Genomic DNA, 14375 nt, shown 5'->3' with positions numbered 1-14375 from the left:
GCATTTGCATCCAAATACATCTCAACTTTTCAGGCCTTTGTTTCTTCATCCAATAACGTTGTGAGGCATAAAATTTTTGACATATGGCTAATCTCTGCTTGTAGCCATTGTTAAGAGCGGTTTTCAGAATAATCGATACCTCAATATAATCAATACTAAAACAAAGAACCATTCAACAGTGATCATTAGCGTTACAAATTTATATAAAATGGACCCATTCTCATTTGCACAAACTGTTGGACTTCTTCCAGCAGCAGCGCTGCAATAACAGAGACACGCAGCCTCTCTGCTCCCTGCAATGACCCGAAACAATGATTTGCCGCTGGAAGTTTTGTACAGCCAGACAACCTCTGCAACGCTCTTTAGCCGGCACGGCAAAACACAAAAGCCTTGTTCGCAGGAACCCTACCTATAAAGTAGACGGAGGGGAAAAAAGCAATATTAGCTACGCTAATGTTACAACAAGAACGTTTGAGGGCAACGTAAAGCCTACATCCGAAAACGTCTAATTATAGCTCTTACTTCCTGTTTCTTGACCTTTCACAGGGTCAACAGTGAGAAAATGATCGTGGGTAGGGAAGGAGCTTTGGACTGCTGTGCCAGCTTTGGGCAGCCTTTAACTCTGACGTCATTACGTGACGAATGGATGATTCTAGTCAAATCCGAGCCTAGTTTTCCGAAAATGTACTACAGAGTGCACGCTCTCTTGTCTCCGGACATTTTAGCTAATTTCCATGAGGTGGGCTGCACACGGATGGAGCCAAAGAGGTCAGTAAACTCCTATTTTTGCAACAGTAAATCGGTAAGCCTCCCAGACGACATAAGCTAATGCTAGTCGTTTAAATATGAGCCCTATGGACACGTTCGGCCAAATGACTCGGCTGTGTCTGTCCGAGGATTCACGTCAAGACGAGCAGTTCTTGAACACGACACGTTCCATTCTGCTGCGGTACCAATCAACACAGAAAAATGTCAACTTGCTAACGGCTCAGTCGGCTGATAAATAGCAAAGCAACGAAACGAAACAGTGCTGCTTTATCTCTACTACTACTCCATTTAAAAAAGGTAGAGTCGTCAATTTTTCCGGAAGTTTCCCCAAGTCCCTTTTTGAATAACACCGCCATTTTCAAAGTATACAGTGAGAGCAGTGGACCTACAATGAAAGGCTAATACAATGCTAACCGGACACACTGACACTAGACGTGTACATGCGTAGGGAAACTAACAAGGAACGATCCCTGCCATCTTGGTGCCAACGCCAGGGGTCGGTTTTTACAGGCCTGCAACTCTCACAGAGATCTAATTTTCTTAACCTCCCTTTTTTCTGAATACATAATGTATTGACTGCTGTCAGGATGGAAGGACCATTTCACCCAGTATAACAAAAAGTGTTTCATAACAGGATTACCAACTGTTAACCTGACAACAGCCAGATGCATGTCTCGCTCCGCCTAGCTCCACTCACATACATCTGGGACATCGCTCATTGAAAGTGATTTCCCCAACCAAATTTATGGTCTGGCCAATCAGGACGCAGGGCGGGTGTTTCCTGGATGTGACGTAGTGGAGAAGCGACCGTGAGATTCCAACAACAATGGCGGCTCGCATCGAGGAAGCAAGCGTTAGCATTGATGCTGCTATTTCTTCTGTGTTGTCCAATCTACCTGATATTGTTTCATTAAAAGAACATCAGAGAACGGCTCTGAAGGCTTTTGTTGGTGGAAACCATGTTTTTGCCCTTCTCCCGACCGGATTTGGCAAGTTTTGTTAACCGGTTAGCGCTAACCATATAAGGAGGCCTATTAGTCCTCAACGCGGTCGGCCCGGGATCGACTCCGACCCGCGGCGCTTTGCCGCCTGTCTTCCCCCCTCTTCCTGTCAGCTCACTGTCAATAAAATGCGTGCCACAAGAGCCGCAAACACATAAAAAAAAGACCTGCGTCGGTCTCATCAGCGTCACGGGTTAGCTTCGGTGTGAGTGGTTGAAATAGCACGTCGATAAAGATGACAGACAAGTGGCTTATCCAATCATATGCAAGGAGTTTTGATAAGGCCCAGCCTTCAGTAAAGGCAATTTCTATCGCGGTGTCCCAGATGTATGTGAGTGGAGCTAGGCGGAGCGATACATGCAGCTGGCTGTTGTCAGGTTAACCAACTGTAGCTTTAATTGGAAAGTTGCTTGAGGCTAATTGGCCTAACGGTAACACAGGTTACGGTGGAGACAGACTGAAGCTGCCGATTTAAGCAGGAAAAACTTTGAGAAATCCGGCTGCTGATGTTGATCACTAAATCAAATCAAATACAGAATTATCAGAAAGAAATTCTGCAGGGCTGAAGTGCAACACGTTTGCACAGACCAGAGGATTCTTTACACTGAAATATGTTTTGACTGCATCAGATCAGTGTTTTTTTATGAACAACCCGCTTGTACATAGAAAGATCCTTTATTTGTCCTGCTGTAGTAACGTTTATTTGTATCAACACCAAATTGACAGGCGAATGAAAACACAGGGACACACTAAAGAGAAGCAATCATCATAAAGTAATTGCACGACTGAATAAAAAGGTAGATACTTTCATAAAGGATGTTATAAAGAAGATAAAGGACTTATACTATTAGTGTCATCTTGTCTATTGTTTTGCTAAGCAGGGAGGTGAAATTCAAATGGTTTATTTCTGTAGACGAGAACTGAATTATCCCCTACTGTTTTTGCTCTAATTAAGAAATTTAAAACTTGTCTTACTGTAATTCAATCATATATTTTGTTCTTAAAGAAGCATTATGCAAGTTTAAATGCGCTCAGAATTGCCTGATATGTAAAATGAGTTTTCCTCCATTTACCACAGTTGTCTCTATGGGCTGGATTTGTCAGTTTATGAGGAAGTGATTCAGGCCGAATCCTCTGGGCGTGGCGCGCTGTGCGTTCTTTCACCTGGCTACTTTGAGCGTCCATTGATGCATTAGCGTGAGAACCCAGGCTATTTATAACTTTCTTACCCGAGAAGACATTATGCCTCTATTCAAAAAGATCCGTGCAGTCGCAGCGGCAGAAACCTTTCCTCCTCTACCGTGCATGTGGACAACACCGGTGTTATTTCAACTTCTCGCCAGAGGGGGCAGATGTCTCCAGAAACAATGGAACTTGCGTTATGCTCCTTTAACTAGAAAGAACCCTACATCTTCAAAAATATTGCCATAGTATCAAAAATGCTAATGGTTAATTTTCTTAGTATTGATATTGAGTTTTAATTGTTCGTACTGTGACAACCCTAACCATTTTCCTTGTCGTCTTTGTGAATTTTAACAAGTCATTGAACGGTATAGAATTTCACCATTAAAACTAATTGCAGCCATTTTGATTCAAGAGTAGCTTTGTCCAAACTTTGTTTTCCTCTCTGAAGTAAACACAGAGGAAACCTGCTCCCCCTCCTCCTCCCCCCAGTAAAAGAAATTAGTAAAATGCCTGTTTGTTGGACTGTAAACCAATCTATAATCCCTCTTGTCCTGCGCCAAGTAGGTTAAGCCAAAGACCTCCACGACACTAAAAGAATAACGTTTGTTTAGCTAATGAATGCACAGAAATGCCATGCCTAAACCGAGCTCGATACAAAAAAAAAAACCAACAACACAGAGCAGGCGATCCACTTCCTTCAGTAAAAAGCCAATTTGGTGGGAAATGGGGGGATATAGAGGGCAATAATACCATCATAGCAGGGGGGCAGCATGTCCCCCTGCACTGAATAAGGAATAGAAGAGGTACAGCAACTGAATTAAATTTTTATTGGAGACGCGATGACAAGCTTACATAACCGTGTCCTTGTTTTCTTCAGCTCAGTAAGAAGAGTGATGATGATAAGAGCATCCTCCAACCTATCCAGCGTGCTCCCTTATCTTGACACAGCGACTGTGATCCCCCACCTTCTAACCCCCAGAGACCAAGAGAGGAGTTCTTATTATAATCCAAAAGAGAGAGAAACCTCCAGACGTGTTCAGTTTGGTTTGCAAATTCAACACAACGCGTCTCTCTGACACAAAGTAGAAAACAGATTATACTTATTATAGGCCGGGCATCAAGGACAAATTGCTCCTTGGGGACACTCCGCTTGTTCTCACTTTAGTCAATATTACCTTCACGTGCGCCACTTATGTGGCAGTAAGTGTATTAGTACGTGTATCTCGCTAAAGGGCAGCTTGTCTTGGTGAAAGCGGAGATTCCAGTGAAAGTGGTTATAGTGTTGGGGTGGAGGTGACGGAGCCTGAGATGAATGATAAGGAGGACAGTTAGGTCCATCTGATCTCATGCCACCAACTAATCAGTTTTAAAATGTTAGACGCATTCATTCAACAGCTGGGTCGGTTCAGTTCGACTTTTCGTAATGAATCACGCAAGGACTCATTCATATAATTAACTTTTTTACGTAGCTTTGTTGTAAAAGGCAACAGGTCACCTTTGAGTCGACGGTTTTTCTACCTGAATGCTGTCAAGACCCTCGTTATGAATGGCTGTAATAAACAGAGCAGGGTGGCTGATTAGAAGCAAATCCCTTAGGAGGAACAAGACTTGGCCTGCAGAAATAGGTTTCTGTTAATAAATCTCATGCATCTGCATTGTATCTGGATACAAAGGGGCCAGAATAACACCCTGAGCTGTGTTCGGTGAAAGTTAAGCAACACGACTACAGAAAGGACACTTCCAAATTGTTGACCAGATGGGCAGCAGAGCACACTTCCTTAGAATATGAGAAGGAAGAGCAAATGATCTCACTTGCTGGATGTGAAAATTTAGGCAACGCCAAAGCCATTTTACGGCTGAAATACATTTTTTTATTATTATGAAGGGGGAAAAGTAGATTAATATAACCCTATTAACAGATTTTGGGGCCAATGCCCATTTAGTTTTTTTGTTTTTTTTTTCCAGAGAACTGGAAGTGCCACTGACAGAGACAAATAGTCAATTCCTTCTTCCTTATCACGGCTCTCACAGGTACAAAAGTATCTGAAAATTAATTTCATCAGCCATTTAGATTCTCTTACTGTTAAAAAAAATAGCTTAAGTTCCCTTTAGTGCATGTTAGCACCTGACACACCCACCCAACCTTGATGAAAATAAAAATGCTGCATTGTATTTATATTTAAAAGCCAGAATTTTAGCCAAGTATGCATGTCTACCTATCATAGATGGATACTTTACTTTATGTCTATGATTTGCATTGCAGTTAAATTGCAAAAACTAAGAATTGAGACTTGACTTGTGTCTTATCTTGTATCTCATTAATATTGTTTTTCTAAAGTAATCTAGAGTTAAAGTAAGCTGATAAAAGCAGTTTTTTTCCCCCATCTAAATGATGAATCTCTTCCCCTATTACTTACCTTACAAACGACTAGCTGTCCCAACACGCAGTTCTTTTGGGCTCTCTGTAACGTTTGGGTGGAATGTGCCAGTAAACAGCGAGAACAGCTGGTTCCAAGTTTGTCTTTTTCTTGCAACGCTACCAGCACTTTACAGTAAGTAGGCCACAGCCCTGGCAGACACATTTTACAGCTAAACAGTGCGTTTGACCCAGAGACATGTGGACGCCTATGGCTGAAGCATCATAATGACAACACTAATCACACCCAACTTCAACTTTTTATGAAATTACTTTTGTTCTTTTTAGAACAAACCAAACTTAACTTACCGCCAACATCTTTACTTGCCTGCTGTTATGCCGGCGGCATCACAACTAAAGTTTTCAAAATTATTGCACCTGCGCTTTGTTTGATTTCAAAATTTGACAACTGGTTTTGCGCCATTTCTCCAATTTTTTCTTTCAACAAATGCAAAGGACTTAGTAACTAAGGTTGCCTGCAAAAGTCAAAGAGAGGAATGCCAAAGGTTGATGTGTTAAATGAAGCCTATGGATAATTATCTGAATTGATCGCCTGTAGTAGTCTGTGTTTTAGCCAGATTAGACGGCATTCATCCAGTGTTCATTAATTAGAGACTTGGGTTGGAGGGAAGACTCAAACAGTTGACTTAAAAGGGGACATATCATGCAAAAAAAACAACAACTTTTTAGCCCTTAAATATGTTTTGTTGTGTACTTGGAGTCTCTAGAGTGCAGAAAAGTTTATTGTAGTCTGTCCAGATGCTGCGTAGATATCTTTATTCTGTTTGCGTTATATTTATCAAGTAGTTCAGTTTTCTCTATTCTCGTTTTTTTTAACAATAATGTCACAGTAGTTGCTGCAGAAGCTGCTAAACAATCATAAAAATAATCATCTTTCTTGTCATTGCAACATACATTCCAATGAAATTTGTTCTTTGCATTTAACCCATCCCCTTGGGAAGCGCTACAACCAGTTGAGGGAAAATGTTCAATCGTTGGTTGTGTTTACCCACACAATTCATTACACCGTCCCTCACCATACTACTGGCCGATCAGAGTGGAGTGGAACGCTCTGTGAAGTGCCTCCTTTAGATTTAAAGACACCACATAAAAATGAGATGCTCTCTAAGACGCACCTTAGAACAGAGTCAAAAAAACGGGCTTTGGGGCAACAATAGCGTGAAATTTAGACCAAAGCATTGGAGTTCTCCCTTATAGAGACCACAACTGAATGATTTAATGTGAAAAGGAAAGCTTTTCTAACATTTTATGTCCACCTGAAGGACTTGAAACATGGAAAAGATAACGTAAAAAACATCCAAGCTAAAATGCTCTTAAACTTTGTAATCTAGCTTGTGAAGTTGGGTAACTGATCAGTCAAGACTTCTAAAATCCAACATGGCATTTTAAGGTTAATTTATATTCAAGGAATTAGGACTGTACATTTTCTACAAGTAAACATGTTGCTAGAATTGTTTGCATAAAATGCAGCAAAAAAAGCTTCATCTTTTGCAATGAACCTTCATGATTACCGAGCAAGTACTTTTTTTTGACCCAATGAGATGAAAGATAAGATGGATAATATATTATCTCGATCTGTTCTACTCTTTTCCTGGATTTTGTAGCAAATTTAAGACTGACCGTACTTTGCATCTTGCCGATGTCTCATCACACTTTTCGTGAGACCCAATAAAGTTCACAGACCAAGTTGCCTTTTGGGCCTAATCTTCAAACATCTTGCTGAACCTAAAAGCTTCAGCAAGCCAAAAGACCAAACTTCCACACTGAGGAGTGTTGTCAGTGCAACCTGGCAGGGCTTAGGAATGGTGCTTTTACTGAGCCGACAGAGTTTAGATTGTCGGTTTTCCAACTGGCCAGTCACTGATCGGGGCTGCTCAAGTTGGAAAAACGGACCGATTTGGCCAAAAGTTCAAGCCTTGGAACATTTCTAATATGTTGGGCCAAAGGTAAAATAATGAAGACGGAAGAGGAAAAACTGTTATAAGAGTCAAAAGTCCTATAACAAATATTACGAATAAAAAAGGGGCTGTACCACTTTAAGACTTTGTTGTGATCAATTACAAAAGGTTTGCACATCTATTTTGCATTCAAAAAAGGCAAAAAGGTCAAAGCCCTCATTGAAATGGGCAGCAGACTTTAAATGAACGGACACAAACGGACACCTGTCTTTGCCCCTAAACTTGAACCCTCAGATCCATTAACAGTATTTTAAACCTAAATGATGGCTCGTGTTACGGACAGACGACATGCAGTGCATTAATACAACGGCAAAGAATGTATGGCCGACTTTCTGAGGCCTCGTGCGAAGGTTTTCCTCAAAGAGAAAATATCTTCACCAAGTTTTATCAGAGCGCTCCAAACAAAGGCTTCTGTCATTGCACGCTGCCCTGTCTCTTAATTGCAGGGGAAGCTCTCCACAACAGTGACACGGAGGAGCCCGCGCCGCACAAACAGAAACTGTGAAACGCAGAAGATACCGCCCTCTTGCTTGGCAACAGAATCAGTGGAGGAATTAAAATTTGCAGGCTGTTGTGAGTCTTGACACAGCCGACATGGCTCACCACCCAGGGCGGCACAGCCGGGGTGTGGCACAAGAGCTCTGTCAGATGTGCCTTAAACTTTTTTTTTTTTTAATTCATTTTTTTTGTCACCGCTTATTTGTTAGTCTTTTCAGGAATGGATGTTGTCTGTGTTCAAGGAATCTGAAATACGTCTCATCTCTAGTTCAAAAATTGAAAGGACTCAATTTAGGTCAAACCTCAGCTGATCTGTTTTAAGAAAACTTTGCATTTTATCATTTACTTTTGTATTAGTTGGTTTTATATGTGTTTTGCTTCTACTCTGTTTTGCATTTGCATTTGAAACCTTGGATACTAGTCAGTTTTTTTTGTGTGTGACCAAAATCACAACCGGAGACTGGCACTGCTAAATTAGTTAAAGCTAAAAAGGGAAAAGTGCAGGTTATTTTCTTGCTGACTTAATACCAAAACAAACCAATAAAGAAAATGATTTACTCAGCTCACAGTCACCATCCCCACTCACAGTATTCATATACCATTACATAGATCAATCACTTTAGCCTATGGGAGGGGGAAGCAGTAAATGAACTTACCACAACAAACACCCACTTAAATAGGCATAATTGTACATTTCAGCTGTTTGCTGTCCAGAATCTGAACCCTTTAGCTGTTCTAATGTTTAGAAAGCAACATGTCAAACAAGCAGGCAGATGATGAATTAGTCAGGCTATCTGCTCTAGTAACCGATCTACAATTTGCTTCCCAGACATACCACTCACAGCATGTGCTTTAAAGGCACATCCCTTTCTTTTTTTACAACATGACTGTTTCTTGTAAATCGAAATATGACAAACAAGCAATCAATCATGTCTGTTACCGTTGGAAACATCGAGATAACAATAAAACTAGCCGACGATCGCAGACCCTAAAAACTGACAATGACTGGAATTGTAACTGTTGCCGTCTCATCTACTTCGTTTCTTGTTTGTTCTGTAAAAGCGTCAAATATAAATATATATATATATATATATATATATATATATATATATATATATATATATATATATATATATATATATAATGAAAGCGTGATAATAGCAAAAATAATACTCTCAACCACACTGTCAAATTCTGGGAGTTTTCATCATCAATTAAAGCTTATTGGCGTGACACATCTACATCCCCCCCAGAGAAAAAAATGAGCTGCATGATTACTGCCAGCAGCTGGTGCAGGTGTCTTCTTTCAGCCAGCTGGCCAGCAGTGTGTGGCAACATGTGGGGGAGGGGCAACTATACGCTCCAAACAGCCATTGAAATTGTGCATAGTTTTGCACATTATATCTAAAAAAAAAAAAATAAACCTAATAAAACCTACCCGCAAAGCAATTTGCTGAATCATATCGTCCCAATAAAATGTCCCTTTTTGGCTTTAAACGGACGTCGTGCTGTACTCAGAGCTCCTGCTTTGTGCTTGTCCGGGCTGCAGCACAATCAGTGCGCACAAAGTTGCGTGTTTCTGGGTGGAGTTAGTAAACTGCCCACTCTTTGATTAAACCATAATGAGCTCAGGCGGCACCACAGGCACATGGTGGCTGGCCTTATCCTGGTATGTGTGAGTGTGTGTGTGTATGTATGGGGGAGGCTTTATTAACAGCACCGACCCCTCTAGTGACTCAAATCCAAGTTCCTCAACTCTTTTGTCGAAGCAGGTGGCATCAGAACATCGTGCCACATCCACAGAACTCTTTATGATGCTAATATGGCTGCCGCTGGATCTGCAGTGACCTCCTTGTCGGCTAATTGATGATTTAAATCACTCCGTGTCACACGCCGTCTCTTTGGTAACCCCCCCTCCTCCTCCTCCTCCTCCTCTTCCTCATCATCCTCCTCCGCTCGCACCGCCAACCATGGAGGTGCCCGGCTAGTGACCGCGCATCCGAAGCGCGCTTGGTACCACAACTTTCATCCTCTGAAACGACACCGGCTGAACTCGGTGGAAACAGAAACTTGGTCTCAAAGCACGTTCGGGTTTCTGTGACGCTTCCTCACAAAACTTCTGCCTGCTTGCTGTGGCGGAACCACACACAGGAAGAAAGAAGAAAAAAAAAAAATGCCCTGAAATGTAAGCAGGACTCACCTGAAATGACGCACAGGACGTAGCAGAGCGCGCTCCTGCTCCGGCGTCCGGGACAGCTGCGCTCGGGAAAGAGTGGCATCGTGACGAGAAGTGCAGTCCCCCGCTGCTCGGCCGAGGCGTAGGACGCATGCCAGTTTGAGGAGCGCTGAAGAGTGGAACCTCCTCGGCAACAACTCCGAACTGCATGCGGACCGTACCATCTGCGCCGGCGCGTGCGGGGGAGGCCGTGGGCGCACCTGACACTGGGAGCGAGCGGGCCCCTGGTTACAGATCCACAGCATCCTCCCCCCTCCAGGAACGATCCATTAGGCTTTCACATTACGTCATCTTTGTTGATAACTCCACGGATATTGATTCATCAGATCACCTTTTCTTTCTCTCTTTGCTGACGTCGCCGTTTCCCCAAATGAAAATTAAAGATGAATACGGGTGCAGTTGCCGGAGCATGGCTTTGATATTTCTTTGTTTTATTTTCATTTTTTAAACAGTAAAAAGTGGCTCAATATTTAAGGAGAACGTATTTTTTATTTTTATTTTTTATTTTTTACCAGAAATTCTAGTCTTAGTACAAGGTTTTGATATTGGTATATTGGTGCATACTATCCTCAAACTACTATCACAGAAAGGACTCGGATCACTTATAACACAATGTTTCAAGAAATTTCTAAAATAAATGAATTAAATAACACGAAACAATGGGGGGAAAATGGTTTTGTGATGGCACAAACTGTGACTTCACAACAGCTTTACTTGGATTTTGTGTTTAGAGCAACACCAAAGTTGCTGATAATGGTGGAGTGGAATGCAAAGAGATTACCTTTAAAATGTTTAGGAAATAAAGAAATCACAGGTGAAAGTGTTTTTTTGGGGGGTATGTCACTACCTGCATTACTCATCTAGAGACTGTTTTCATTTGTTTGTTTTTTTTTTTGCCTAAAAATAAGTCAGCATCAGTCACGTCGGATGTTTTTGGCAGCTTCAAAGTTCAAGCTTTTGCACAGATCCTCAATTGGATTTAGATTCCTCCTGTGTTTAGCTTCATTCATCTTCCCGTCAGCACATACCAGAAGCAGGACGCTTAAACATATAGATGTTTGAGGTGCGGATGGTCTAGGTCAGAGGTTCCCAAAAGTGGGGGGGGTCGCGAGATCATTTCATACCGATGTGCTAACACTTTTTTTTTATTTCTTTGTTTGTGAAACCGGTACCAAAGCATAACTTTACAGGATGCTCATCATTACTAATTTTAACCCAGGAGGAGGACTGCTCTTTTTTTGTAAGAGTTCTTGTAAAAACGCTACTTTATTCATAATTTTCCAAGTGTATTTTCAAAATTATTATGACTTTACTCTTATCATTTCCTCCTGGGAAAAGACAAAAAAAAAATCCCACCTGCCAAATTGGGTCACCGGTCTGTGACGCTGTTATGTTTGGGAACCCCTTGGCCAACATAGTCTAGGTAATTTTAGCTTTCTGTCACACACAGCAAAAAGTTTTGTTTTGGTCTCATCTGACCGGCGCATCACCTTCCACATGTTTCCTGTGCCCCCTACGTGGCTTATAGGCAAACTGCAAACATGAGGTCCTATATTCCATGAAGACCTGTGCTTTCTTCCAGGATGAACAACTAACAGATGTGCTGTTATCAGATTCTGCCATCTGAGAAGCGGCTCTCTGGAGCTCCTCCAGAGTTAGAAAGCACCCCATGGCGGTTCAACCGATCTCATTTGTTTGGGTAGGTGACCATGTCTTGGTTGGTCTGTAGTTGTTTAAGTTTTTGGATAAAGGACTGATCGGCTTCAGATTTTCATCTCACTGTACCCCAGTCTAGAGAAATGCACTGCTTTGTTTTCTCTGCTGTGTATGATATCAATGGAACATGAAAAATGTGAAAAGGGCTTTAAATATTTGTCCAAGGGTTCGTTTGGTCACACCTGTCACCAGAATAGTTTCTGAGGATTTATCATCTGTGTCAGTATTTGTACACCTTAAATACAGGGAGCGACTTTAAGTTAAAAGTTTCTTTCACCTGGAAAATTATCACTTTCACAACTAATGGAGGCAATGGAAGATTTCCCAGATCTCCACAGGCTTTTAAATGCTATTTCAGAGGCTTTAGGTCAGGCTGTTCGATGTGTAGTTCTAATATCAATCTGCCTAGACCTTTGACTTCTTAATAAGATGTTTTGAAGGGCAGTGAAATAAATTCACAGACTGAAGCGCTGCCATTCCTTCCTGTGTTCTACCTGTGTTCTCAGTGACGTTTCCCAAAAATATGTGGAACAACATATTTCTTTTGTAGACATTTTATTGCCTTTTTTTGAACTTTACTTGCCGACAACACAGAGGATTTTGCTTTCATGTGCATTGTTCCAAGCTGAAACTATATTTAACTGTATTGTATAGCATCCATATTTGAACTCTAGCTAAATTCCTCTAAACACTTTGGGGCTAAAGGTTTAAGAAAAATCTGCTGCATGCAGGTACAGTGGAATACATCTCTTTAATTATTATGGTCTTTAATATTGTTTTACACGTTGGCTAAATAGTTCCATTTTCATCTTATCTGACTACACACACGTTTGCTGTCCAACACGTGGGTTTCAGCAAACGTATGACTTTGTTTCAACAGCGGCTTTCTCTACCCTGTGTAGGGGTAGCAAATTTGTGCATTTTTATCCGTAAAACGGTTTGAAAGCCACTCAGTTCTCAATCAAGCACCACTTTGTGTTGTTCTGTCAACATAAAGCTGACTAAATTACAGGGCTGCAAAGACTTTTGCAAGTATGCGTTCGTTTCAAGGAGAACTTTCCTATCAAGCTTTTAAAATCTGATAACATTTTTTTCTGAATTACATTTTTTTCTCTCTCACAGCACTGCACATCCTCCTGTAGTTCTCTCACAATGGAGCAGAGGACCTACCCATCCATCTCTGTACTGTTGCACAGAATGCCCCTTTTTTTTTCCCCTCCCTTTTGTTGTCGTGTTTTCTCTCACATGAGCAGCTACACCACTTCTTCTCGCTCGGCTACAGAGAAGTTTAGAAACTGCAGAATCAGCAGACACAGACAAATGTTGTGCAAGCACCTGGGTTTCCGCGACGAAGACTTTGGATGGAAATTACAGCTCCATCATGAGGCCTGCATTTCACCAAAACTAAAAGGAAAAAGGAAAAACACACATAAGCATTAAGCCACAAAAGAAAACCCATGAGATCCAGGACCATCCTTTATTTGTGCTTTATTGGCTCTTTTCTGGGTGCGCGCCCTGTTTGTCCAACACGGCGAACGAAGGGGCCTCCCTGCAGCCTCCGCATGTGAAACCCAGGCTGCAGAGAAGCTCACCATTGTTTAAACCAAAGCAGCAGGATCATAGTCAAAGATCTGGGAGTTTTTGTTTTATTAACATCATAACAAGCCTTTTTTCCCCTCTTGCAGTCCAAACTAAAGCACATCTCGGTCACCAGGTACTTTGTCGCTCTGGAATGTTTTTCAACCCTTGGAGTGATCTTTCACAGGGAGCTGGAGAGGTATTGAGTGGGCTTGTGGATTGTGGTGGGGTAAAGATCGCTTAAATTAGTCCACCTCCTGCTCAGATGCTTCCTTTATTCTGCCGGTCAGCCCCTCCCTCCCTCCCTGTGTACCCTCTCAAATTGTTCGACACTCTTTGCAGCCAGGCTCAGTCCTTACTCCTGCACAACCACCCGTTTTCACTGGGAGAAAGAAAGAAGAGGGTATTTTCATCAAGAATATCACGTGCTGCTGGATGCGTTGCATATTGCTGATTTATGAGCCTCGCACTTGCCCAGTTTCAGATAAGAGTAATTGACCTTTGTTGGAGATGTGCTTTGTGAGACTGTTTCCCAGCCAATGCTGGCATCTGCTGGTTGACGTGCTGAACTCACATTCCCCTCGCTGCATCTGCGGGAGTTTAACCTAAAACTTTAATGCAGGGAAGGTTTGAGAGCGGGCTGTTATTTTCAGCATCTTACAAGTTTTATTTTAGTTAGATTCGTTTACAGCTTTCACATAAACACACCGGAAAATACAACATAGCGTACGTCATCTTGCATCATATTCACATGACGGCAAGAAAATAAAGACAACAGACTCCTGGATGTGCGTCTATTTACACTGGCTTTCATCTGTGGTTGGGTCTGACACATTCATTTAATTCAGCTGTTTATTTGTGTCTTTTAAGTTTTTTTTTTATTTCTATCTTATTTTAGATTGCTTTTGTTACACTTTAAAAAATCCTATAAGCCCGACGGGCCCATATGTGAACCTAACTGAGACAGGTGTTTTAACCGATTTTTGCCAATTGGCCCG

At 41.7% G+C, this 14375-nt stretch overlaps 1 protein-coding gene across 2 annotated transcripts in view; it reads right to left on the bottom strand.

The window, feature by feature from the left end:
* nectin3b (nectin cell adhesion molecule 3b) overlaps positions 1 to 10240 on the bottom strand; it is a 42193-nt gene extending 31953 nt beyond the window's left edge. Inside the window, exon 1 of one of the 2 annotated variants that reach the window (XM_012867150.3) lies at positions 10048 to 10240. In XM_012867150.3, coding sequence (XP_012722604.2) covers positions 10048 to 10126 — 79 coding nt within the window. In that variant the 5' untranslated portion in view covers positions 10127 to 10240. The remainder of the gene's footprint in view (positions 1 to 10047) is intronic. The other variant, XM_012867151.3, reaches the window with a different exon arrangement.
* Between the last annotated feature and the right edge of the window lie 4135 nt (positions 10241 to 14375).

Source organism: Fundulus heteroclitus, chromosome 11, assembly GCF_011125445.2.
Source record: "Fundulus heteroclitus isolate FHET01 chromosome 11, MU-UCD_Fhet_4.1, whole genome shotgun sequence".
Classification (NCBI taxonomy): Eukaryota; Metazoa; Chordata; class Actinopteri; order Cyprinodontiformes; family Fundulidae; genus Fundulus; species Fundulus heteroclitus.
Note: the sequence above shows the minus strand (reverse complement) of the source record. Positions and strands in the feature narration are given on the sequence as shown.